This window comes from Xenopus laevis, chromosome 3L (assembly GCF_017654675.1).
Source record: "Xenopus laevis strain J_2021 chromosome 3L, Xenopus_laevis_v10.1, whole genome shotgun sequence".
NCBI lineage: Eukaryota > Metazoa > Chordata > Amphibia > Anura > Pipidae > Xenopus > Xenopus laevis.
Genome location: NC_054375.1, coordinates 16,387,781 through 16,411,731, shown reverse-complemented (window position 1 = coordinate 16,411,731; position 23,951 = coordinate 16,387,781). Strand labels below are relative to the sequence as shown.

Genomic DNA, 23,951 nt, shown 5'->3' with positions numbered 1-23,951 from the left:
GTTCCCATTAGGTTGGAGCTAAAAGAGAAAAATAAGTTTAAATAAATGGAGGGGAAAAGTTTATAGCACACCCAGGAATGGTACATAATATTATATTGTTTCCATATACTGGGCTTGCACACTCAAAGAAATGAACACACGCAAACACAAGGTGGTACCAAAAAAAAGGGAAAATCCTTTATATCCAGATACTATACAGTACATCGATTCAGAAAAAAAATTTATCACAAATATACAAAACATACAAAATTCAATCCTGCACGCCTCGTGTTAGGATGTGTCTATTTTGCTGCATCATGACGCTGGATGAGTAATCCGCAGAAGTGATGTAGGTGCCCATGATGTCACAAACCTGGAAGTAGCGTGAAAGCATCGTCTATTCTAACATGGTATTTATACCTCGGTTGATCCTCGGTGCATCAGAATTCCCTCTAACAAAGGCTCTAACACCGAAACGTTGGGGTTATTCTCATTTTTGGCAGGTGTACCCAATTCTTGTTGCTTTATTGCCTTGAGTACACATTTTGGTGGTAATATATATATATATATATATATATATATATATATATATATATATATATATATATATATATATATATATATATATATATATATATATATATCCAATAGGATTGAATTTTGTATGTTTTGTATATTTATGAAAAATTGTTATTCTCAATCGTTGTACTGTATATAACCTCTAAATAAAGGATTTTCCTTTTTTTTGATACCGCCTTGTGTTTGCATACTGTTCTTTTCTTTGAGTGTGCAAGCCCAGTTTTTACGGAAACAGTTTCTATTTTGGTACTCTCTGTGTGGGGGTACTTTTGGCTGTTTTTGCACCTTGTATTTTACTGCATTTTGACTAGTTGCATTGGAGTGCCATCCGCCTACTTATATTTCTTGTGCATAATATTACAGTTTATAATGAGAGGTAGGACTCAGGAGTTGATGAGAGGTATCAGTCCACAATGCAACAAGAACACAATACAAGATGCGCCTGGCAACAACACCGCCACACTTGCACCATTGCTCCAAAAATCTTCTACACAAATTCTCTCTCTCTCTCAATACTCAAATCCACCTACCGCAGCTTGCCAATAAAGTTGTCTCCTTCCCGTGACAGGTCAGTTGGATCAATTGAAATTAAGTAATTTGAGGTCTTGCTCCGTTTGCGTTTTCGCCCAGCAAGCAGAAAGACCTAAAACACAGAGCGGCGCCAGTGTTAAACACAGTGTTCTGTATACATTTAACCAAACACTCATTCGTATCCAACCTTGCGAGTGTCATCCCTTTCCAGATGCATGTAGTAGGTAGGGTACAAGCCTCTGTCCATCCCTTTCTTATCCCGGCTGATACGGCACTTTATGACAACCCCGCGGGGAGCAGGGTGCAGTACAAATTCCTTTAAGTCCCCAATTTCTCCTATGTCTCCTGAGTGATCCTGGGGAAGGGCCTCTGCTGTACCGGTTTCCTAAAAACAACGGCACATGAGAATTCAAGGGTAGCCAGTCCATCATGTGACAGTGAGTGGCCTGAATTTAAAGGCAGTGGGAATTTGCAGTGTTAGAACTTACTGTAAGAGACTTCTTGCTTGAAGCTGAAGCAGGACGAGTACTTGCATTACATGCATCATCATCATCATCCGAAATATCTTCATCAAAGTTCAGACTGTCCGATATACCTGTTTGGTGCAAACAAATTGGTGCAAAGCTTGTCATGGTTTGTGAAACCGGAGACGACATAAAAATAAACAAATCTGCATTTCTAGACCCATTGACTTACTCAAAGTTCACATAGCAGTGGTGTCCCGGTGGCTATTTGTGTGTCATTTACAAAATGCTCCTGCAGGGATTCACAGCCCTGCATGAATTTATGGAGGCATTTAAGCAGGACAAAAAACTTTAAAGGAGAACCAAACCTTTAATTATAAAAACCTCAACCCCCCCTACCCTACATAGACCCCCCCCCCTGCTCAACCCCCCCAACCTAGCTGTTACCTTCGGTAAAATGCCCCTAACTCTTTACTTACCTCTCTTTGCAGATTCAGTGCAACAAAGCTCATGGGCACCATCTTCTGGAAAAAGACACAAGATTACCAAAGTGCCAGAAGATGGCGCCCGTGAGCTCCTCTGAATCTGCAAAGAGAGGTAAGTAAAGAGTAAAGGTCCCCATAGATGCAAAGATCTTTCGTTGGTGAATGATCGATTTCAGTGCAATTCGACCAATCTGTCAAATTATCGTGAGGTTAGTGGGAATGGAACGGTCTTATGATTTTTCGTCCGACATCTGTCAGAAAATTGATCTGCCAGGTTAAAAAAATGTATCGGTCCCAGTGCAATCTATGTTTGCAGGGCCAAGCAGACAGCTACCCTCAGTTTTCCTGGCAATATCGCTTGAAATTGTCTTTTTCATTGATGGACAAATCGCACATTTAAACGATTGGTTCGAGATAATCGTGGTCTCACGACAATGAAAAGATCTTTTAAAAATCTATGGCCAGCTTTAGGAGCATTTACCGAAGGTAACAGCTAGGCTGGGGGGGAGCAGTGAGGGGGGTAGGGGTTTTTATAATTAAGGGTTTGGTTCTCCTTTAAGGTTAAAGGTCCAATAAAAGCAGCAGCCTAGGCTCCAAAAAGTGAGCTCAGTGGTCTGTGTATGGGGCTGCCATCATGCAAGGACCACATTAGTGTGCTTATATGGTCCTTACAGTTGCACAAACGCCTGCATCTGGACTCTATTCTGCAGCCAAAGGGGAACAGTCTGATCGTTTACACCATGGATTCTATGGAACATACGGTCACTCACCTCGCTCCTGAAGCATCTCTTGGAGGTCTCGCTTGGATACATCTGGCTTTCTAAGGATCGCCTGCCTGTTACATTTCTGCTGAGCCTTTTCCAGATCTGGTGTCTCTCTTCCAATACTATTTAAAGGCTGGGTGCTCTCCTCTTCCGAGACAGGTGTGTCCCTTCTTTCACTGTTACAAGGTGAAGCCCTGTCCTCGTTACGGCTGGGCCGCCCTGTGCCCACATTGGAGTCTGTATCAGTGCAACTCTCTCCGACAGTCAAAACCTGGATCTTGGAGTCTAGCTCATGAAACCCAGAATCTAGGAAAGCAGCTGGCCCGTCAATGCCTGTAGGAAGGTAGAAGGAGATGGTAAGACAGGGGTTGTCAACTTTTAGTATGATGTAGAAAGTGATATCTGAGACAATTTGCAATTGATTTTTATTTTTTATTATTTATGGTTATTTAGCTTTTCATTCATGATCAGCAATTTCTGCAAATTTCAGATTGCTAGGGTCCAAATTCCCCTAGCAACTGTACACTGATTTGAATAAAAGACCGGAATGTGAAGAGGAGAAGGCCTGAATAGAAAGATGAGTAATAAAAAGTAGCAATAACAATACATTTGTAGCCTTGCAGAGCATTTCATTTAAGATGGAGTCAGTGACCCCCCCCCCATTTGAAAGCTGCAAAGAGTTAGAGTTCTAAACTATAGAAAAAAAATATGACCTATTGAAAAGTTGCATAGAATTCGCCATTCTATAACATATTAAGAGTTAACTGAAAGGTGAACCACCCCTTTAAAAGTGAGGTGCAAGGTTTTCAATTCTGCCCCTAGGGTAATTAGCAGGTACAAAGCCATATCTATGGGAGACAAAGGGACAGTGAAATATAATTTGGGGGAACCAGGTTTCTTGATAGAGTATCAACTACATTAGACCACTACTGCTAAGTTGCCAGGCAGTAGCAGATTACATCAAGACAATTAGCCTACAGGAGTCACATATGGGACAAAAAACATTGGGTCTCCCTACCACTTGATGGGGTGTTTATAAAGCTGATGGAAGGGTGTCTATCCCTAGTGGAGGGCTTGAGAAGTGTACACACTGCAGCTCATTTAAAAAACCCTGGGCAAATGTGCACCGAAGCAGTGACCCACGGCAACCAATCAAATGTTTGCTTTCATTGTTCAAAGCCAGTCACTGATTGTTTGCTATGGGTTACCGCCCATGTGCAAATCTGCCCAGTGTTTATAAATGAGCCCCACTGAGTTTATTACAACTTGGAGTTTAGTTGGACAAATCAGGTATCTTCAATCAGAATATATTTTGTAGTATGAAAGAGTGGAGAATCGGGATTTAACCCTTTCAATGTCAGTTGTGCGGGGTGGGGGGGTCGGTACATTCATACGTTGTTCTGTATCCTAGGAATCTTCTGTATGTCTCACCATTCAATATGACGTCACAATTCACAGATTTTTGTTTCTGACTTTGAACGAGGGGAGCCTGCTCCTCGCTTTTCCCAGACTTGGCACGCCGCTGCCTCGCATCACGGTTCGACTGCACCATTAGGATTTCCTGCCTCTTCTTCCTCTGCTTTTGCTCCAGGAGCGCCCTCTATGGGAGGAGACATCGATGTTAGAGAGACAATAAAAAAGTTATATATAATCCATCGAAAAGCCGGCACTCACGATAAAAAGTTACAATTGCCTGGGTGCAGTATCTTCAATTATAAATCTATAGAATACAACTTTACAATACTTTAATATGATTAATGGGCATAGAATGAGACAGATAAAAAAGCGTGGGTGGGTGCAGTGTCCGTAGCGATATTATAACATGCCTAAGGGAACATCACTATACGTGGACAACAGCTAAGATTTACCTTGTAACCTTAAAGAGGACCTGTCACCTTGAGACATGAGTAATATATAGCTTTCCCTCCTTAGTTAAACCCTTTAGTCAGCTGTTTTTGTCTATATCCAAAACGGATTAGAAAATATCCTACATGTAAAAAGTGTTTCATAGGCGCTGCCATCTTGAAACAGGACCCCTTTGTTTTCTGTGTGTGGACTGAGCCAAACTGCCAAATCTCATGCATGCTTAGTCATAGAGTATACTCGGTGACAGACATGCTCTGCACAACTCATGTCACACCAGGACTTGATATTCTATTAGGATTGTTTGAAACACCTTCTATATTAGCACATTGTGTGAGCTACTACTAAAAATCTCATAAACTATGAAATTACCAAAAGGCTAAAACCTACTAAGAATGTGCAGTCCTTGGGGGTCATTTATAAACACTGGGCAAATCTGCACCTGGGCAATAACAAATTAAATGTTTGATTTCATCATTCAACCTGTAGCTGCCTGTAAAAAGCTAGTCACTAATTGGTTGCTATGGGTTACTGCCCAGGTGCAGAAAGAAAGGATTACCCTCGCACACCCTGGCCGTCCTGTCCTAAACGAATCCCAGGTGCTCAGTGAAGGAGGTGCTGGCAACCTCGAGTTCAATGTGAAAGGGAGAAGAATCACCGGCACAACGTGGGTATTTCTAGCAGGGAGAACCCATACTAGTGTATTGCGGATGCAACGTTTCTGGGCGTAACCCCTTTGCCCAGGTGCAAATATGCTCAGTGTTTATAAATGAGCCCCCTTTACCTTAAAGTCAACCCCAAAATAAAAATGTGCCTAGTAAAAGAAATCATTCTAAGCAACTTTCTAATATATATTTATTAAAAATGTTCATGCTTTACTCCTGGTTGGTATGTTTTAAACAATGTTGCAAAAGTCTTAAGGTGGCCATAGACTCAAAGATCCGCTCGTTTGGTAATTCGAACGTTCGGCTCTATATATATATATATATATATATATATATATATATATATATATATATATATATATATATATATATATATATATATATATATATATATATATATATATTTCAGTGTCCTTAATATATATATATAATATATGGACATTAAGGAATTATATGAAATGTTTTTCCTTGCAACTTGTCTAATTTATTTATTATAATTTATTATTATTAACATGTATTTATATAGCACCAGCATATTTCATAGCGCTGGTGAATATTTTGGGCTTCACCTGGTTTTCCAGCTTAAGGTGTCGGAGTCTTGCACTTTCATCCTCGAGGATGCTGTAGACGATATGAAAAAATGAAATGCTTCAGTGGCTTCAGAATGTAAAGAGAGATCTATGGAATACCATGCCTCAGTGAGAACAAGAAAATCAAATATATATATATATATATATATATGTAGTCCGTGGGTATCAGCCACTTTAACATGTTCCATTTTGAAATGACCATTTATAACATTATTGTAATACTTTATTTATATAGTGTCAACATATTCTTGAGCATTGTACAGAGATTATATATGATTCCAATCAGTCACTGCCCCAGTGGAGTTTATAATCTAAGGTACTTATCACATTCACACACACACACACACACTAGGATCAGTATTATCATTAACCTGCCTGTATGGTTTTTGGGGTGTGGGATAGTTCTAGAGGAACCTACAAAGACACCAGGAGGACATACAGACGACCCACCATTAATACCCTGGCTGGAATCAGGAGAATGTCCACACAAGTAGAACATTTTAATGTAGGAATATAAGGTTTCCAGACACTGGTAAAGATTTTCCTGTGCATTGCTTGAATACCCCTAAACAGCTGCTGCACGTTCAGAAAGTGACCTTTGAGAGTTTCAGAGATAGACATTTGATCCTATTAATTCCACTGGCCATTGACAGGGACACAGAGCAGAACCTTTTTGCTAGCACCCCTCTCACAGCTGCCCACATGTAGGATATGGGTGCCTTGCAACCACTCTCCACATATAAATCAAGTTTTCCCATGCTTTTTAGCAAAAGCCATCATCATGCTATCGATCGGGGTTTGCAACTGCCCCCCCCCCCAGCATCAGGTAGATGCACAGAACCATAGAAAGTAACTGGTCACTACGCAAAGACTTACAGCCTAGAATAGATACAGAGACTGTAACGATCCCTTGGTGCCAGGCATATTCCCCTTATAGTCAATGACAAGCGGAACATAAACACACACCTTTGCTTGCCTTCCTCTCCATGGACAAAGGAAACATCAACCTGTTCCTGAACTACAACTAACAGGCGTCCTAGATTCGTGGATCTCCAATTATTCCTGAACTACAACTCCCAATCTGGTGGAGACTGAGCCAAGAAAACATGTTCAGGAGGGCCCAAAAGTTAGAGAAGAGAGGGTGATGCAGGAAGAATTGATTCGCCCACAAAGGGGGGGGGGGGTAGGCTAGATTGCCATAATTCGGGAATGTCCAGTTTGCAACCCTTAGAATCTTGCTGCACTACAACTCCCAGCATCCCCTAGCAAGTTGTAGTTGCACAACTGAGGCACATCCCTGGAATCCACCCAGAAAATAGTAACTACTATATTTTATTTACAGTCTAACCCCCAAGGAGCCTTAAGAATCTGGGGGCTCAATGCAAATATCCTTTCCTAATACCAGACTTGGATCTAGGATTCCACCCTGCCCTGTGTAGAATGGAAAGGTCCATCTGTCCCCTAAACTATAGCTCCCATCATTCTTCCCTGCACAACAGAGTAGTGGTAGATCCCGAATCTACATAGAAGGAGCCCCCCCTATTGAACTGATCCAGCACCACAGATATTAGTTATTTCTTCTGATACCTGGCTCCTCCGCTTCCCTCTCCGCTCCTCTCCATTCCGGCAGCTCTCTGTCCCGTTAGGCACTCACAGACTTCTGTCCCTTAGCAACCGCCGCTAGCAACAACACCTTGCAGTATTCCGGCTTCCCATTGGCAGGCAGAATTACAAACCAAATGATTATTGGTTGGGTGGTGAGGCGAGGCAGAGCCAAGGAGAGCGAGCGTGGGAGGGCTTGTGGGGGGTTTCAGGGTGTGTGGAAGCAGAACAAAGAAGGCGGAGCTTCTATGTGCATTATGTGTGCGCTTTTCCTCAGCTCAGAGAGTTGGTTGGGAGTGTAATAATTACGTTAAATGAGGTCCTTCCTTGAATTGGTGTGGTGGAGTTTTTTTTTCTTTGGAGCGTCACGGTAGAGAATCGGATAAAGCAAGAGGGCAGTGGAAGGATGACGTTGCAGGGGAGGGCGGAGAAAAAAAAAAAAAAAAAAGCCTGTGTGGAGGGAGGGGGAAAGTTGTGCAGCAAACGCAGACGGCAGACTGTGCCGGCCGAGGAAGAGGAATGACACGAGTCAGTCTGAAGCTTGCAGGGCCGCTTTAACAGGAGGGCAGGGCAAATGGGGCATCTGGCCAGAACCAGTTATTTTGGGACCCGCTTTATGGGTAGGGGCATGTGGATCGCAGAGTTCCTTTATTCAGTTTCGGACTGGAATGCCAGGAGCCCAGCAGAAAACTTTAGATGGTGGGCCCACTTTCTAGACATATTCCTCCTCTCTGAAGTCAACCTCTTTATTCTGCTGCAGATTCCCCTACCCACACTCCTAGTCTGTGCACAGAGATTGCCAGCCAATTCCCTTATCACAAAATTCTTACATGGATATTTTCTGCTTCTCCTCAGTTTTGTGAGGATATTTTCTGCTTCTCCTCGCTTTGTGACACCATCAATCCTTTACTTGGTTTTGCAAGAATTGCCACTGTGCCATCCTGCTGGTATTTATACATGAAATTGCCTCTGTGCCATCCTGCTGTGAGTTCTGGGGGTATTTATATATGAAATGGTCACTGTGCCATCATGGTGTGAGTTCTTGTGGTATTTATACATGAAATTGCCTCTGTGCCATCTAAAGGTGGCCATACACGGATAGATCCGCTCGTTTGGCGATGTCGCCAAACGAGCGGATCTCCCTCCGATATGCCCACCTTGAGGTGGGCAATATCGGGCTGATCCGATCGTGGGCCCTAGGGCCCAACGATCGGATCCTAGCGTTCGCCAAACGGGCGGTCGGATCGCAGGACCGCATCAACGAACAGATGCGGCCGCGATCCGACGGGATTTTTAACCCCATCCGATCGAGATCTGGCCGACTTTCGGCCAGATCTCGATCGGGGAAGCCCGTCGGGGCCCCCATACACGGGCCAATAAGCTGCCGACTTGGTCTGTCGGCAGCTTTTATCGGCCCGTGTATGGCCACCTTTACTCTGAATTCTGGGGGTATTTACACATGAAATTGCCACTGTGCCATCATGGTGTTAGTTCTTTTGGTATTTATACATGAAATTGCCTCTGTGCCAGCTTGCTGTTAGTTCTGGGGGTATTCTGCATGAAATTGCCACTATGCCATCTTGCTATGAGTTCTGGGGGGTATTTATACATGAAATAGCCACTCAGTTGATTTATATATTTATATTTTAAATATTCACTGATCGCGTGTCTGTTACATGTGGAGTGGTTTATTAGCAGGGATGTCTACCAAAGTGATCTTACTGGCATGTGCGCAGTTAACATTTTTCTGTGATCATATTGGCATGTCTGGGATTGATGGAGTGCTCATTGGTTATTTCTTCTGTGATTATACTGGTACAGCTCAGATTAAGCTGATTTTCAATTTTTCGTGTTGATATACAGCCATGCTTAGTCTTAATATGCGGTTATCCATTTTACTTAGGGATTTACATCTGGGTTGTGTTTTGGTAAAAAGGTTGTGGCGGGAACAGGTGTGATCTAAATAAAAAATTGGGATGTTGGGGGCCCATCATTTGGATCTCTTTATCTGCCTATGTACAATGTTGGCATTTTCTGCCATTCCAATAGCTCAGGCTGTTCGGCCAATGAGATGGGCTAATATTTCTTTTTACTTCAGAACCAGTGAAGAACAGTGAGTTTCTATGTTAGAACATGAGCCAGGAAGAGGCTGCAGAGGGTTTGGGTAATGTATCACAGGCAATCTCTTTCCATCTTCTGATGCCCCATGTTGGCAAGTGCAGTTATGTTTCAACTCCTGCCATTCCAATCATTTTTATCTGCCTGAACAATAGAAAGGCAGCCATAGTGAGATATGACCCCTTGTGCACTTTTATCCATTCAGCCAAAGGGCTGATATTGTACTTGATAGGTGAGTGTATGGGGGCCGTTAAGTGGTACTAGGTACTTGTGATACAGATGTGACATGGCAGGCCATGTATGAATGTGAGTGTGATCAAAAGTATCCAATATGGCTCCTTAGTTACAAAATGGATGTACTGACTTTAGTTGGAGTCAAGGGAACAACCGGAGTTGAGGTAATTAATATGGATATATTAACATTAGTTGGAGACAAGGGAACAGCAGGAGTTGAGGTAATTAACTCATAAACTTATAAACACGTTTATCAATGAGGAAGCACATATCTCATTCACATGGTTATAATTTTAGGCATATAACTATTGTTTTTATTCTCATGGTCATTCTTGTGGTCACAGTTCTGGGTGTACGGCCATTATTTTGGTATATGTCCACAATTAGGATTAAGACCAAATTCTGTTATGATTGATTATTGTATTGTTACACTAGTATAAAAAGAGAACTCAGTTAAGGGGGCTTCAGGACTTCATCTACAAGCAGACGTGTTGTGTAGAACTTTGCCCGATTGATCTGGATTTGAGAGCTGTACTTGGCCCAGGGTCTCTTAGGTGATGTTCCTCTCAAAAGTCTACCAAGGGAAGCTCGGCTAGACGTTGTGTTCAATCAGTGATGTATTAATTTTCTTAAAATATATTATATCTAAAATTTATCAGTGTGTGTGTTTTATTTCTATCCCTACACGTGATAAGTCTGCCAAGGGAAGTTTGTGGCAAGACCGTACTCAGGGTAGAGATCTGGCCAAGGTTGTTTAGTATACCAATGAGGCGGGAAAAAGGAAACAAATTACAATATTTTTTCCCATGGTCAGCATTTACAAATGGGTTAATTCCCCCTGCAGGCCAGCGGACAGGACCTCCCACTAATGATTTAAAGCAGGGGTGTCCAAACTTTTTTCACCAAGGGCCATATGCGGTAAAATACACAGACAGCCGGGCCACTCACTGTGGCCACGCCCATTTTGTGGCCACACCCCCTGATTACCATGTTCATTTTACAAATTGTAAATAAGTAACACACACATACAGACACACATACATACAGTGACACATACAGACAGATACACACAGTGACACACATACAGACAGATACACACAGTGACACACATACAGACAGATACACACACAGTGACACATACAAACAGATACACACACAGTGACACATACAAACAGATACACACACACACACACACACACAGTGACACATACAGACAGATACACACACACAGTGACACACATACACACGTGACACATACAAACAGATACACACACAGACACAAACACAGTGACACACACACACACACACACGTGACACATACAGATACACACAGTGACACATACAAACAGATACACACACACACTAACTCACACACTGGATCTGTAACTGACTCCCTTGCCAGGCTGCAGCCTCATTAAATCCACCCCTCCCCCAAGCCAAGCACGAAGCAGTTACTCACAGATCAGATGCACGAAATCCAGCCCAGGTTAGGCAGCAGTGTAGAAGGGGAATGGAGCCATGCTTTCAGTTGTTTACCGCCCCCCTTCCTCTCCGCACTTCACTAAACTTCAGTCGCGGGGAGGGCGGAGTTTAGGACAAGTTCTCAGAGTCTACACTGAAGCACTGTAGGTTCCGCCCCCCAATGACGCCGTGTGGTAGAAAAAAAATTTTTCTGCATGCTGAAAGACTTTTAGGGGGGGGGATTTTTGCACGCTGCGGGCCAATTAAAAATGGATATCGGGCCGCATTTGGCCCGCGGGCCGTAGTTTGGACACCCCTGATTTAAAGGTACCTCCTCTTCCCTATCCCCCATGTCTTTTTTGTCCTGTCCGGGCCAGGGGATAGGAGTACAGTGTTAGGATTAACAGGAGTCTATGGATGGACAAGTAACAACCCGAGAAGCTCCCCAGTTGGGGGTTAACAAAGGGTTAATGTACTTGCCTGTGGTTCGCCTCCCGCTTTTCGGGTCAGGGGACTAAAGAAGAGATCGTGCAGTGCTGGAGGAAGGCTGCTGAATCCTCCCGTGGCACGGGTTAGGTAAGCCGAATGCTCAGGAGATGACTGCGCTGTGTAGGAGTTGGGAGAGCAGTGAGACGCGTCTAGGATGTGATGTTTTGGACATGTGCAAAAGAGCGCAGATGATTCTAAAGGATGGAAATAAATGGCGGGCGCAAAAAAGGAGCGTTCAAACCCTGGATGGGGGTTGTTTTAAGAGGGACAGGAAAATAGGAAATATAATTAGTATATCCAGAGCACTACCTAAGCTTATTTCAACAGGTAAGCACTTCCTGTTGTTGCCATTCTGCCACTCAAGAGAGTATTGAAGGTAGCAGAAAAGGTATTTGAGGAAAAGTTCAGCTAGGCTAGATCCTTGTTTTATTCTAAGAAAAAAAGCTGATTTATTTTAAAAAAAACTTCTTTGATTAGCTCACCAATGGAGCCAGGTATGACTGGGAAAGCCGCCCAATCATAGGTGATGTATGCTAACAGAGGTCCTATGGCAGGGATAAGGGCTCAGGTATTATCATTTATTGGTTTTTATGCAGCCTTCCTGCCACAGATGGAAAGAAAGACAAATATCCGGAGAAATCTGCAGCTTCTGGGGAAAAACAGCAGGAGCCAGGAACCTCCTTATCGCAGGAAAACCAATTGTTTGCGGAATCCTTAGCATCAGTAATCAAGCAGTGATACAAGGATTCCAGGAGGTCTCAACTGCTAAAAAGAGAAGGCATTGTCATGGAAGACAAGGAGAGTCTTTCTCGGATGTGTCAGAGGGAGATTTGTCGGCTGATTCAGATGTCCTGTCCCAAGCAGGATCAGAGGAAAGAGAGATTGATTCAGAGGAGTAATTGAGCCATTGATTAAAGCAGTGAGACAGACCTTAACTTTCCCTACAAATCAGCAAGATTGTAAGGAGCAGATAAGCTGTTTCCAACTTCAAAGAAAAAAGCAGTGTGTTTTCCGGTGCATTCATCAATAAAAGAAATTATATCAACAGAATGGAAAAAGACAGAGAAACAAGCTCAAACAATGGGGAGATTTAATAAAAAATATCCATTCTAGGAACAAGATGCAAAAGCATGAGAGTCCCCACTGAAAGTTGGCGCAGCGGTGGTGAGATTGGCTTAAAAAAAAAACACACTTCCGGTGGATGATGCAGCGGTCTTTAGAGAGCCGATGGAAAAGAAAATGTTCAGTCTAAGAAAATCTTTTGGAGCTGCGGGTGCAGCTTGTAAGCCAGCAGTAGCACTGACATCAGTGTCTAGGGCTTTGAAGGTTTGGCTGTCGGAACTAGGTGATGCAATATCATCCAATGTTAAAAGACCAAAGTTGCTGGAAATGCTAGCTGATTGTAAGATGGCAACGGAATTCATCTCAGAAGCTTCTATAGATATGGTGCATTTGGCAGCAAGATCTATGGCATTGTCAGTAGCCGCTAGAAGAGCACTTTGGCTGAAGTCATGGGCGGCTGATACAGCATCGAAGACGAATCTTTGACAGTTACCTTTTGAAGGGGAAATATTATTTGGAGAAAGGTTGGATGCGATTATCAAAAAAATTTCAGGAGAGAAAAGTGTGCTTCAACAAATCGAAGGAGAAATCATTTAGAACTGTGAGACAGTACAAACCTGGGAAAGAATATTCGAGGCAGTCTTCTTGGAGATCGGGACATCCAAGTTCCAGAGGTGCTTTGAAAAGACCAGGGTTTTTCTCCTCTACCCCATCTACCTCAAGTCAACAATGAGGGTGGCAGGGCCCAGAGCATGGTAGGGGCCAGGTTGGTCAAACTGGATTTTTTCATAGAATCAGTGATCAGAAGAACAGAGTCTAACAAGAAGGTAGCGCAGGAGTACGTCAATCAATTGTTTGAGTCAAAAGCAATAGAAGTAGTCCCTCCGAAAGAAAGATGGAAGGGTTTCTATTCAAAAGGAGAGAATGTGTCATCGAACATTCTGGAATTGAGAGCAATAAGGAAGGCTCTTCTTCATTTTTCACAAAGACAAGCAGGTGAAGGTGATGTCAGACAATACTACGGCAGTCGCCTATATAGTAAAACAAGGAGGTACCAGAAGTATGGCTCTACTAGAAGAAGTGAAGCCGCTTTTTCAGTGGGCAGAAAATTGGATAGAGGGGTTAACAGCAATCCATCTTCCAGGAAGAGAAAATATAAAGGCAGACTTCCTCAGTCCAGGAGAGTGGAGTCTACACGCTGAAATCTTCGAGGAAACATTGAGAAGGTGGGATCGGCCACAAATAGATGTGATGGCATCCTTTCAGAACAGGAAATGTCTGAGATTATTCTCAAATTTCCCCTGCAAGTTTGCAGAGGCAGTAGATGGCCTAAGAGAGACTTAGTCAAAAGGCTTATTTTATGTTTTTCATCCATTTCTTTTCATTTGGAGCTTGTTAAAGAAAATAAAGAAGGACAGAGCAAAAGAGATTGAAATAATTCCTTTCTGGCCCAGGAGCAGTTCACAACAATATGTGGCATACTCTGGATTAAATGAGGGCCATAAAGGTCTACTTGGAAAGAACGAAGAAGTGGAGGAGATCAGAACATCTGTTCGTAATTCCAAACGGATAGAGAAAAGGTCAAGCCCCAGCAAAAAGAACGATTAGTACCTGGATTGTGGCAGGAATGAGTGTCCGTAAAGGGTTAAAGGCTCGCTCTACCAGGGCATTGGCAAGTTCCTGGGCAGCACAAGCCAAGGGGTCGCCAGAAAGCATCTGCAAATCGGCAGATAGATGGTCATCTTATTTTTTTTAATTCAGCTAGGTTTTGTTGGCAAATTCAAAAATAGATAATGACACGAATGACATTTTAGATTGCACAACAGTCACAAAAGCAATAAAAAAAAGTTTTGTATTTAGTATTAAAGATGTTTACAATCATATAAAACACAAATTTATATTCAATATTAAATATGCTCATATAGCACACCATTGTTGTTAAGAGCAATTCGCTGCACACCCAACAGAATACCCACCACTAGCATCCCATTCATGAAATAATAAAGAACTACATAAAATAGCCAATTATTCACTAAGCAGTAACAGTTTGGATTTGAGAGAATTTATCAACCCATTTATCCCAGATTTTATGGAATTTATCTGGCCAACCCCTTTTAAGGTAGATTATACGTTCCAAATTACAAGTATCCTGTACAATATTTATCCATACTCGGATTTGTGGGGGAGTTCTACTTTTCCAATTTTGGGTTGTAAGTTTTTTTAGCCAACAAAAGAGATTCTTGAATAAATATTCTGATATACTGATTAGAGACCGTACGACCCAGGATATTCAGTAAGCAGACCTTAGATGTTCTGGGAATGACAACCCCTGAAATATTATCTAGATGATTCAAAACTTCAGCCCAATAAGGTTTAATAACATTACATTCCCATAATATATGTACTAACGTGCCTTTCTCCACAACACACCTATTACAGACCTCAGGTATAGCAGGGCTAATCAGATGCAATCTTACTGGGGTAAGATACGCCCTATGTTATACATATAGTTGAACCATTCTCAATTTATAGCATACAGAGACTATTTGAGGAGACTCAAAAAGATGGTCATCTTTAAATACGTTTATAAAACATTACAAGTTGGATGTGTTGTCCTCCCAAGAAGCAAAATTTGGGAGACAAGTTCTACAATCTGTAGTGTATAGGGATGGGCGAATTTTTTCGCCTAGTTTTGCCAAAAAAATGACGCCCATAGATTTGTATGGCGGCGTGCGTCAAAAAAACAAAAACAAATTCGCCGCGCGACAATTTTTTTTACACCCATAGACTTTAATGGGCATCTGCGACATTTCGCCAGCGGCGAGTTTTTGGCGAAACGAAACTGGTCAAATTCGCCCATCCCTAGTAGTGTATTCCGCTAATTAAAAGTTTTTTTGTTCAGATTTTTTGTCCCGCCCTCTATGTTAAGCTTGGGGATTTCCCATGGGTGAATGCTGACAGTGGGTGACTATGGGAAAACAGGAAATTGTTTATACTTACCGTAATTTCTGTTTCCTGGTCACTTCCATGGCAGTATTCACCAGGGAGTTTCCCACCATTAAGGGGACAGCTTTAATACTGAGACAAGGGGGATAGGGAAGAGGTGGTACTTTTAAATTATTAGTGGGAGGTCCTGTCTGCTGGCCTGCAGGGGGAATTAACCCATGGGTGGAGAAGGAGGAGCTGCAGGACCCTTTTTCTGTGGAGAGGAATGCTGCTGGGTATGTATTTTACAAATGACCCATTCCATTCCAGTTACTGATACATATGAACAACATGTTAAAAGAACGTATGTTTTGTTTTTTTTACCTTATATGAACAATGGAGGCTTTGGCCATATTGATAATAACAACAACCACTGGATCTTTATATAATGTTGTTTTTATGACATAAAATTATAGCATGTCTCTCAGTAAATGCCCATGCCATAATGCATGTTGTAATTCTACTTATGAACAAATTAAAGAAAAACGATAAAGAATTCTTAGATCTTGAGATTATATACTTACTAAGGGAGCTAGATAAAGTGAAGCTTTTCCCACTAAAGTGTGTGCCGGTCTATCAGTTTTGTCGGACCATTCATACAATATAGCAAATGTCCCCCCAACTTAAAGGGACAATAGGTGTTTTCGAAAAATTGCAGTTCCCTCATTGGGGTCAAGCCTATTCCTATAGCAGAACATGGAACGTACTCCACTCGGTAACTGCCCAATGTGCTACAGTAGGGGCAGGATTGCAGCAGGTATAATGTTAGTACTTACAATTCGGGTATATTATTCCTCCAGTGATCACTGAATAGTTTTTCTACATTTTTTCCCTTCAGAACCAGTGAATAACTACAGAAGGCTGCTGCAGCAGAACATGCAGGACAGAAGGCTTCTGTGCAGGAGGAGAAAATTATGGGGGAAGGTCCAACTACTGGAGAGGAAAATTTGGTAAAGAGCAGCAGGAGGGCCCCCCCCTGAAAAACAGCAGTAGGAGTCTCCCCCCCCCCTGAAAAACAGCGGCAGGAGAACAGGAGGAGAAAATTATGGGGGGAGGATTGTAGCAGGTATAATGTTAGTACAGCTGTACTTATAAATGTATCAATTGAGGAATTGCAGAGTGAAATACACAGTAACTTTTGTGCCACTTTTGCAGTCCTCCAGTTAACTAGTTCAGGTGCTATAATATTAAATTACTTAAAACTCAACTTTTATTAGTCTCACTAAAAACATTTTTACCACACAGACACAACATTAGGAATCCTCCTCAATGAAGCTGGACAATGTCCATAAAATTACACAAAACTTAAAAACATACATAGGTGGACAGGTAGGGGAAATAGTGAGCTGATAACCTCTCAGCCACTATCTACATAAGTGTAGTCATGTACGGGGTATACACAAATTCCCCCTTATTCATATCAGTATATAGACCAATGTCAAGACGCTCAGTATTAGCTAAAATAGTTCTCAAACAACTCTGGAATACCACAAATCTGTGGCTCCACTTGGTGGCTGAAACAATTGTACTTAATTGTAGCCAGCCATGAAAATTTTACAGCAAAAATTGCACTGCCCAGTAAGTAGACAGGTCTCTCGCTCAAACCGCCCACCCAGACCACCCTTCCATTTGTTTCCCAGAGTGAATCTGCCTAACTACGTAGGGAGCAGAAAGGAGCTAGTCCCCCACTGTCCACCTATGCCTCCCGACGCGTTTCACCGGAAAACCGGCTTCTTCAGGGGCATAAGTGAAATTGGCGTGTTTGTAAAGCTTGTATCGTATTTGTTGGTGATACTCTATTTAGACTAAATTGCTACGGAGTGTGAATTCTTGATGTAGCTATATTTCAAATATGTTCAATGATTTCACCACTACACAGAACCCTTATTAAAAAAGATTATTGAAAAAATGATGATAATAATAAAGAATTCAGAAAGACAATTATTTTATAGAAAGGGGCTAAATGTAAAGCCTTCATTGAGGCCACCTGGAGCTTTACTATTTGTCCAGTAGATCCATTCAGCCTCACGTTTAAGCAGCTTGTTATCTATGTCTCCAATTCTCGTGGTGGATTTGATGTGTTCCACCGCTATAAATTTTATCACTCCACAATTACCTTCATGAAGTGCATTTACATGGTTGGCAATTGATGTGTTTCTTTTATTACGTATGTCTCCCACATGTTCCAGTATTCGTTGCCTAAATTCTCTTTTTGTTTTGCCAACGTACCTAATACCACATGCACATTCCATGACATAAATAACTCCCATGGTCTTACAGTTTATAAAATGTTGGATGATATATTCATTAATGTCAAGTCTGCCGATAAAGACGGTGCTTTTAAGTACATAGGGACAGGCCAGGCAGTTCCCACACCTATAGCATCCCTTAATATTATTTGTTAGCCAGGTTGATTTGGTGGGATTGTTATAGTGACTGTGTGTGAGTCGGTCATATAAGTTCTTGCTTCGTCTGTAAGTTATTTGTGGGTAATTCCCTATGGCTTCTCTCAGATCTGCATCCTGCTCAAGGATATGGCAATGTTTTTGGAGAATAGCAGAAATTTCTTTGTGTTGTGAACTAAACTCACCAATCACTCTTATTGGCTGTTTGTTCGCCTCTACTGCCATGTCCAATTGTTTACGATTCTTCGGTATTAAAAGATTATTGCGGTCCGATTCTAACGCTCTTTTGTAAGCTCTCTTGAGACAGTTGTGACTATAACCTCTTTGTAAGAATCTATTATAAAGTTTTTTAGCTTCAACTTTGAAATCTGCCAGCGAACTACAAAGTCGTCTGACTCTGAGATACTGACCAGTGGGTATCCCCTTGATAAGGTTAGTAGGATGTTGGCTATTTGCATGTAGCAAATTATTTGTGGCTGTTTCTTTCCTGTACACCGAAGTTTGAAGATTGTTGTCTTTATCATGATAGATATGGATGTCAAGGAAGTTAACTGCCTCGTGGTTGATTTCCGAAGTTACCCGTAAGTTTATTGTGTTGGTGTTCAGTTTCTTTACAAATTCATTGAACATTGATATTGTACCAGTCCATAGCAACACTACATCGTCTATGTAGCGAAGCCACAACGTAATATGTTGTGTATATTCTGTTAATTCCTCACTGAACACTAGATTACGTTCCCACCAACCTAGGTATAAGTTGGCATATGTGGGTGCACAGGTACTACCCATGGCCGTCCCCCTTATTTGATGGTAATATTTGCCATCAAAAGTGAAATAATTATGTTTAAGGATAAACTCCCAATAATTCCAGGATGAAAAGATTATGTGTGTTAAATTGTTGACCTCTTTGGTTTAGGGTGTCCTTGATTGCCTCTAAACCAATGTCATGTATGATACTGGTATATAAGGACTCCACATCCAGACAGGCCAAAAATTGATCATCTTGAAGGGTAATCCCCTCAAGGTGCCTGAGTGCATCCATTGAGTCCTGTACATATGACGGTAGACTTTTTACAAAGGGTTGGAGTATTTTGTCTACGTAAATGCTACTGGGTTCTGATAAACTGCCCATACCCGATACTATAGGGCGTCCTGGTGGTGTGGTAGAATTCTTGTGAACTTTAGGTATCGTATAAAAAGTGGGGACTATTGGTGAGTGCACCCTCATAAAGTCAAATTCATCTTTATTAATTAGATGCATGTCCTTGGCATTTTGTAGAATTAACCACAAGTCAGATTGGAAATTTTTTGTGGGATCCCCAGTTAATCATACATAGCAGTTTATATCCCTCAATTGACGCTGACACTCCTGTAAATATGCTTGTCTCTCTTGTATAACAATGTTACCCCCTTTGTCACTGGGTTTGATAATAATGTTTTCATTTTTTTGAAGTTCCATTAGACCTTGTCTTTCCTTCCAGGAAAGATTATTTATGGCTTGAGGTTTATGTTGTGATTTACTATGTAATAGTTTTAGGTCATGTGCGCACCCTTCCAAGAATACTTCCACTCTTGTGCAAATTGTATTTTGAGGTGTGAATTTACTCTTTGGTTTAAGCTTAGTGAAAGGACCCTTTTCCTCCACCCTATAGGTTTCATTATCTTCTAATAGGCTATAGAGATCTTGTAAAGCCCTAAGCTCATCTGATGACCATTGTGATTGTTTATTATCTTTACTGAAATATTTATGTAGCAGTAATTTTCTGCCAAACAGGTTTAGATCCTTAATCCAATTGAACAGATTGAAAGTGCAGGATGGTGCAAATGATAACCCATATTTTAAAGCTTTAATTTGGTGCTCAGTTAGGTCGTGTGTTGAAAGATTCATAACCTGGAGTGTATCAGAACTGGTTACTTGTTGTAACGGTAACCCCATTTCTGTCGATCCCTTAGAGTCCGTTCTTCCACCTGGCGTATCTCCAAAAAAGGAGAATTGGCAGACAGGGTGTTAGGGGGTGACCTGTTATTGATTTTACCTTTTCGTGTATATTTCTTTTTGTTGCCGTAACGATTGTGTCCTCTATTTTGTGTAGAGCCATCACTTAATTCACTTTCTGAGGTTAAGGAGTCACTGGTGGAATAGCCATGTATTTTACTTTTATCCACCCTTCTTTCTATACGGTAAACCTCCCCTTTCTCAAAATCTTTCAAATCCCTGTTATATTTCTTCCATTTTCTAGTTTTGAGTTCAGATGCCAGTTTATCAATGTTAGTTTGTAAGTCAGCTTCAAATTTTTTAAAAATGGACTCATCCTTAAAGGACTGGACAGATTTGAGATTTACCTCTACCTCCTTATTTGTTTGTTCTAGTTGGATTTCCTCTGTTTTTTTAATTAGATTTATTAGTTCAAGCGAGCACCTGGTAAGAATATCATCCCATTTATCACAGAATTCTTTTGTGCATAGATGCTCAGCTGGGTTTAGTTTAATTCTAAGACCCCTAGGCACTATTTTGTTAGTTAAATATTTCTCCCATGTTAACAATTCCCACCACAGTTTTGTTTGTTTTATCATCCCATGTTTCAAATTCTTAAACAATTCCACCATTTTTGGGCTCTCTTTGCTGCTAGTTAGGCCTTCAGGACCTTCCTTAAATAATTGATTTGCCTCCTCCCTCCATTTGTTAAAGTATTGTGGGTTAGAAAGAAAACCCGCCATATTTATGCAGTTGCCTACTCAGGAAAGAGAATAAACTCAAGAAACGAATGCTTGCTTATGGAGTAATCAAAAGATTATTAGTACAAAGTAGCAGTGCACCCGCAAGTTAATAAATGTAGCAAATAAATGTATCAATTGAGGAATTGCAGAGTGAAATACACAGTAACTTTTGTGCCACTTTTGCAGTCCTCCAGTTAACTAGTTCAGGTGCTATAATATTAAATTACTTAAAACTCAACTTTTATTAGTCTCACTAAAAACATTTTTACCACACAGACACAACATTAGGAATCCTCCTCAATGAAGCTGGACCATGTCCATAAAATTACACAAAACTTAAACATACATAGGTGGACAGGTAGGGGAAATAGTGAGCTGATAACCTCTCAGCCACTATCTACATAAGTGTAGTCATGTACGGGGTATACACAAATTCCCCCTTATTCATATCAGTATATAGACCAATGTCAAGACGCTCAGTATTAGCTAAAATAGTTCTCAAACAACTCTGGAATACCACAAATCTGTGGCTCCACTTGGTGGCTGAAACAATTGTACTTAATTGTAGCCAGCCATGAAAATTTTACAGCAAAAATTGCACTGCCCAGTAAGTAGACAGGTCTCTCGCTCAAACCGCCCACCCAGACCACCCTTCCATTTGTTTCCCAGAGTGAATCTGCCTAACTACGTAGGGAGCAGAAAGGAGCTAGTCCCCCACTGTCCACCTATGCCTCCCGACGCGTTTCACCGGAAAACCGGCTTCTTCAGGGGCATAAGTGAAATTGGCTTGTTTAGTGAGGCTTTAAATAGGGTTCGTTTCTCTCCGCAGCTTGTGGATGCGCCGCCGTTTCCGCATACGTCATGCGTCACGTGACGCTACGTACGGTCAGTGCGTACGGACGTGCGCTTCATTGTAACAAAGTGCGCATGCGTAACTACATGTTACTGGCGCATGCGTTGTTCTTGACCAAGGAAGTTCCCTGCGCTGCCTGAAGTACAATCGGCGCTGATCTGTGTCTGTACTGTACTTAGAAACAAGATTATAATCTGGGTATATTATTCCTCCAGTGACCAGAATTACAGTAATGACTTTTTCCCTTCAGAACCAGTCAAGAGCAGGGATCTTCCGTGGAACAACCTGAGAAAGCTCCAATACCGCAACTGTAAGAGGAATCCCCTCCTGAGGTGATAGAAAACAGCTGTAAAGAAGCTCTTCCCGTGGAGGAGCAGCAGGATGCTCTTCCTGTAGAGAAGGAGGAGCTGCAGGATGTACTTCCTGTGGAGGAAGAGAAGGAGGAGCTGCAGGATGTTCTTCCTGTGGAGGAAGAAAAGTACGAGCTGCAGGATGCTCTCCCTGCAGGACACGCTGGGTATGTATTTTACAAATTACACTATTAAAAAAAGTACATCATTTTTTTTTCCCCCCTTATATGAACAATCTGAGCTTTGGCCATTTTGATAATAAAAAGCACTGAATCTTTACATATTGGCTGTTTTAAGTACCTAAAATTATAGCATGTATCTCCATTAATGCCCATGCCATAATATTTGTTTTAATTCTACTTATGACCAAATTATACAAAAGCCATAAAGAATTCTATTTCACTTCCTGCCATTCCAATAATTTTTATTTCCCTGAACAATGAGAACAATAGAAAGGCAGCCATAGTGATTTATATCCTCTTGTGCGCTCTCTATCCATTCACTCAAAGGGCTAATCTGTCAGATAGTTACCAGATAGGCCAGTGTTCTTTAGTAGGCCAATGAGGTGGGAGGTCGGATACTCTCCTAGGACTGCTGTATCTCTGCCTTAAATATCCACCTTTGGAAATGGGTTTTCCCACTGGGCACTACATTGGCACTAGTTGATCAATACTGATAAGCTTAGAGACAGACAAAGCCTTTTATAAAAGCCAAGTATTTCTGTGTAATTTATTTTCATTATAATGTTTTTTCATTTCAGCGTTTTGCCAGAAGAGTCTTCTGTTGTCACCAGCGCACCCCTGAATCCCTTCATGTTATCTCTACTCTGTTTGAATTGATGTATGTTTGTTTAGGAGTATATTATTTCCACCCCCACTCCCCACCCTTTCTAGTGCTGGGTGGGGTTTGGATCAGTAGCTGTTAGGGATGCCCAACCTGAATTGACTGTCAATATCAATAAATCATGTCACCTACGGGTTTCCCATAAACCTGCTGCTGTGTTTTTCTTGATTTTTTTGTTTAAATGAATATTTTTATTAATCTTTAAATGTGTGCAAAGTGATAGTCCTCAAAAAATGGCACAAGCAAAACCAAGGTATTCCATATATATATACCTTCCATTAACTGAATTTGAACATACAGTCTGGTATACCATTTACAGGATAATGTTAACGCAACCATCATCCTTCCATTCATCTAAATATACAGTAATTGTAAAAAAGACAGATCCTGCCGAAACCCCCTTAAAAGTCAAATGCTAAGGAGAGCTGTAGGACTTTCGTTGCCATATCGGTATATTAACCATGGGGTCGAAAGGTTCCTAAACAAAATGCTAGATATTTTTTCTTTGTTATTATCCAATTTTTGCAATAAACAACTGGAATTGAGAGAGAGTTCCTCTGTTTTTTTGCACAATAGCGCAGTGCTCAGATGAAACACTAAGGGGCAAGTTCACTAAAGCGCGAAGTGGCTAACGCTAGCGCAAATTCGCCAGCGTGGCGTCATTTCGTTACTTCGCCGATTTACTAACGGGTGCTGGAGTAAAATCGGTAGCGTAGTGGACCTACTCTAGCGCTACTTCGCACCCTTACGCCAGGCGAAGTTGCCCTATGGCGAAGCGACGTAACTATGCTAATTCACTAACTTGCGGATTTTCATGAACGTTAACTCTTGCGCCAGACTTGCCTTCACCAACTGAGACCAGGCGAAGTGCAATAGAGTAGATAGGGCTTGCTTCAAAAAAGGTTGAAAGT

General features: G+C 41.5%; 1 protein-coding gene and 1 long non-coding RNA gene across 4 annotated transcripts in view; one reads left to right on the top strand and one right to left on the bottom strand.

Annotated features, from left to right (window-relative positions):
- The window catches only part of tulp3.L (TUB like protein 3 L homeolog), a 13,055-nt gene extending 1,621 nt beyond the window's left edge, over nucleotides 1-11,434 (bottom strand). The window contains exons 1-8 of one of the 2 annotated variants that reach the window (XM_041585115.1): nucleotides 11,334-11,434; nucleotides 5,900-5,951; nucleotides 4,234-4,402; nucleotides 2,809-3,135; nucleotides 1,578-1,684; nucleotides 1,277-1,474; nucleotides 1,089-1,201; nucleotides 1-18 (exon numbers count right to left, since the gene is read on the bottom strand). The exon at nucleotides 1-18 is cut by the window's left edge and continues 97 nt beyond it. In XM_041585115.1, coding sequence (XP_041441049.1) covers nucleotides 1-18; nucleotides 1,089-1,201; nucleotides 1,277-1,474; nucleotides 1,578-1,684; nucleotides 2,809-3,135; nucleotides 4,234-4,354 — 884 coding nt within the window. In that variant the 5' untranslated portion in view covers nucleotides 4,355-4,402; nucleotides 5,900-5,951; nucleotides 11,334-11,434. 2 annotated transcript variants of the gene reach the window in all.
- Nucleotides 7,932-23,585, top strand: LOC108710740. 2 transcript variants are annotated; one of them, XR_001934777.2, is made up of 4 exons: nucleotides 7,932-8,221; nucleotides 16,710-16,937; nucleotides 22,098-22,364; nucleotides 22,958-23,585. It is a non-coding gene; the product is annotated as an uncharacterized LOC108710740 (long non-coding RNA). The 2 variants fall into 2 exon arrangements; XR_001934776.2 differs by lacking the exon at nucleotides 7,932-8,221 and adding an exon at nucleotides 15,698-16,107.
- Nucleotides 23,586-23,951: the final 366 nt, after the last annotated feature.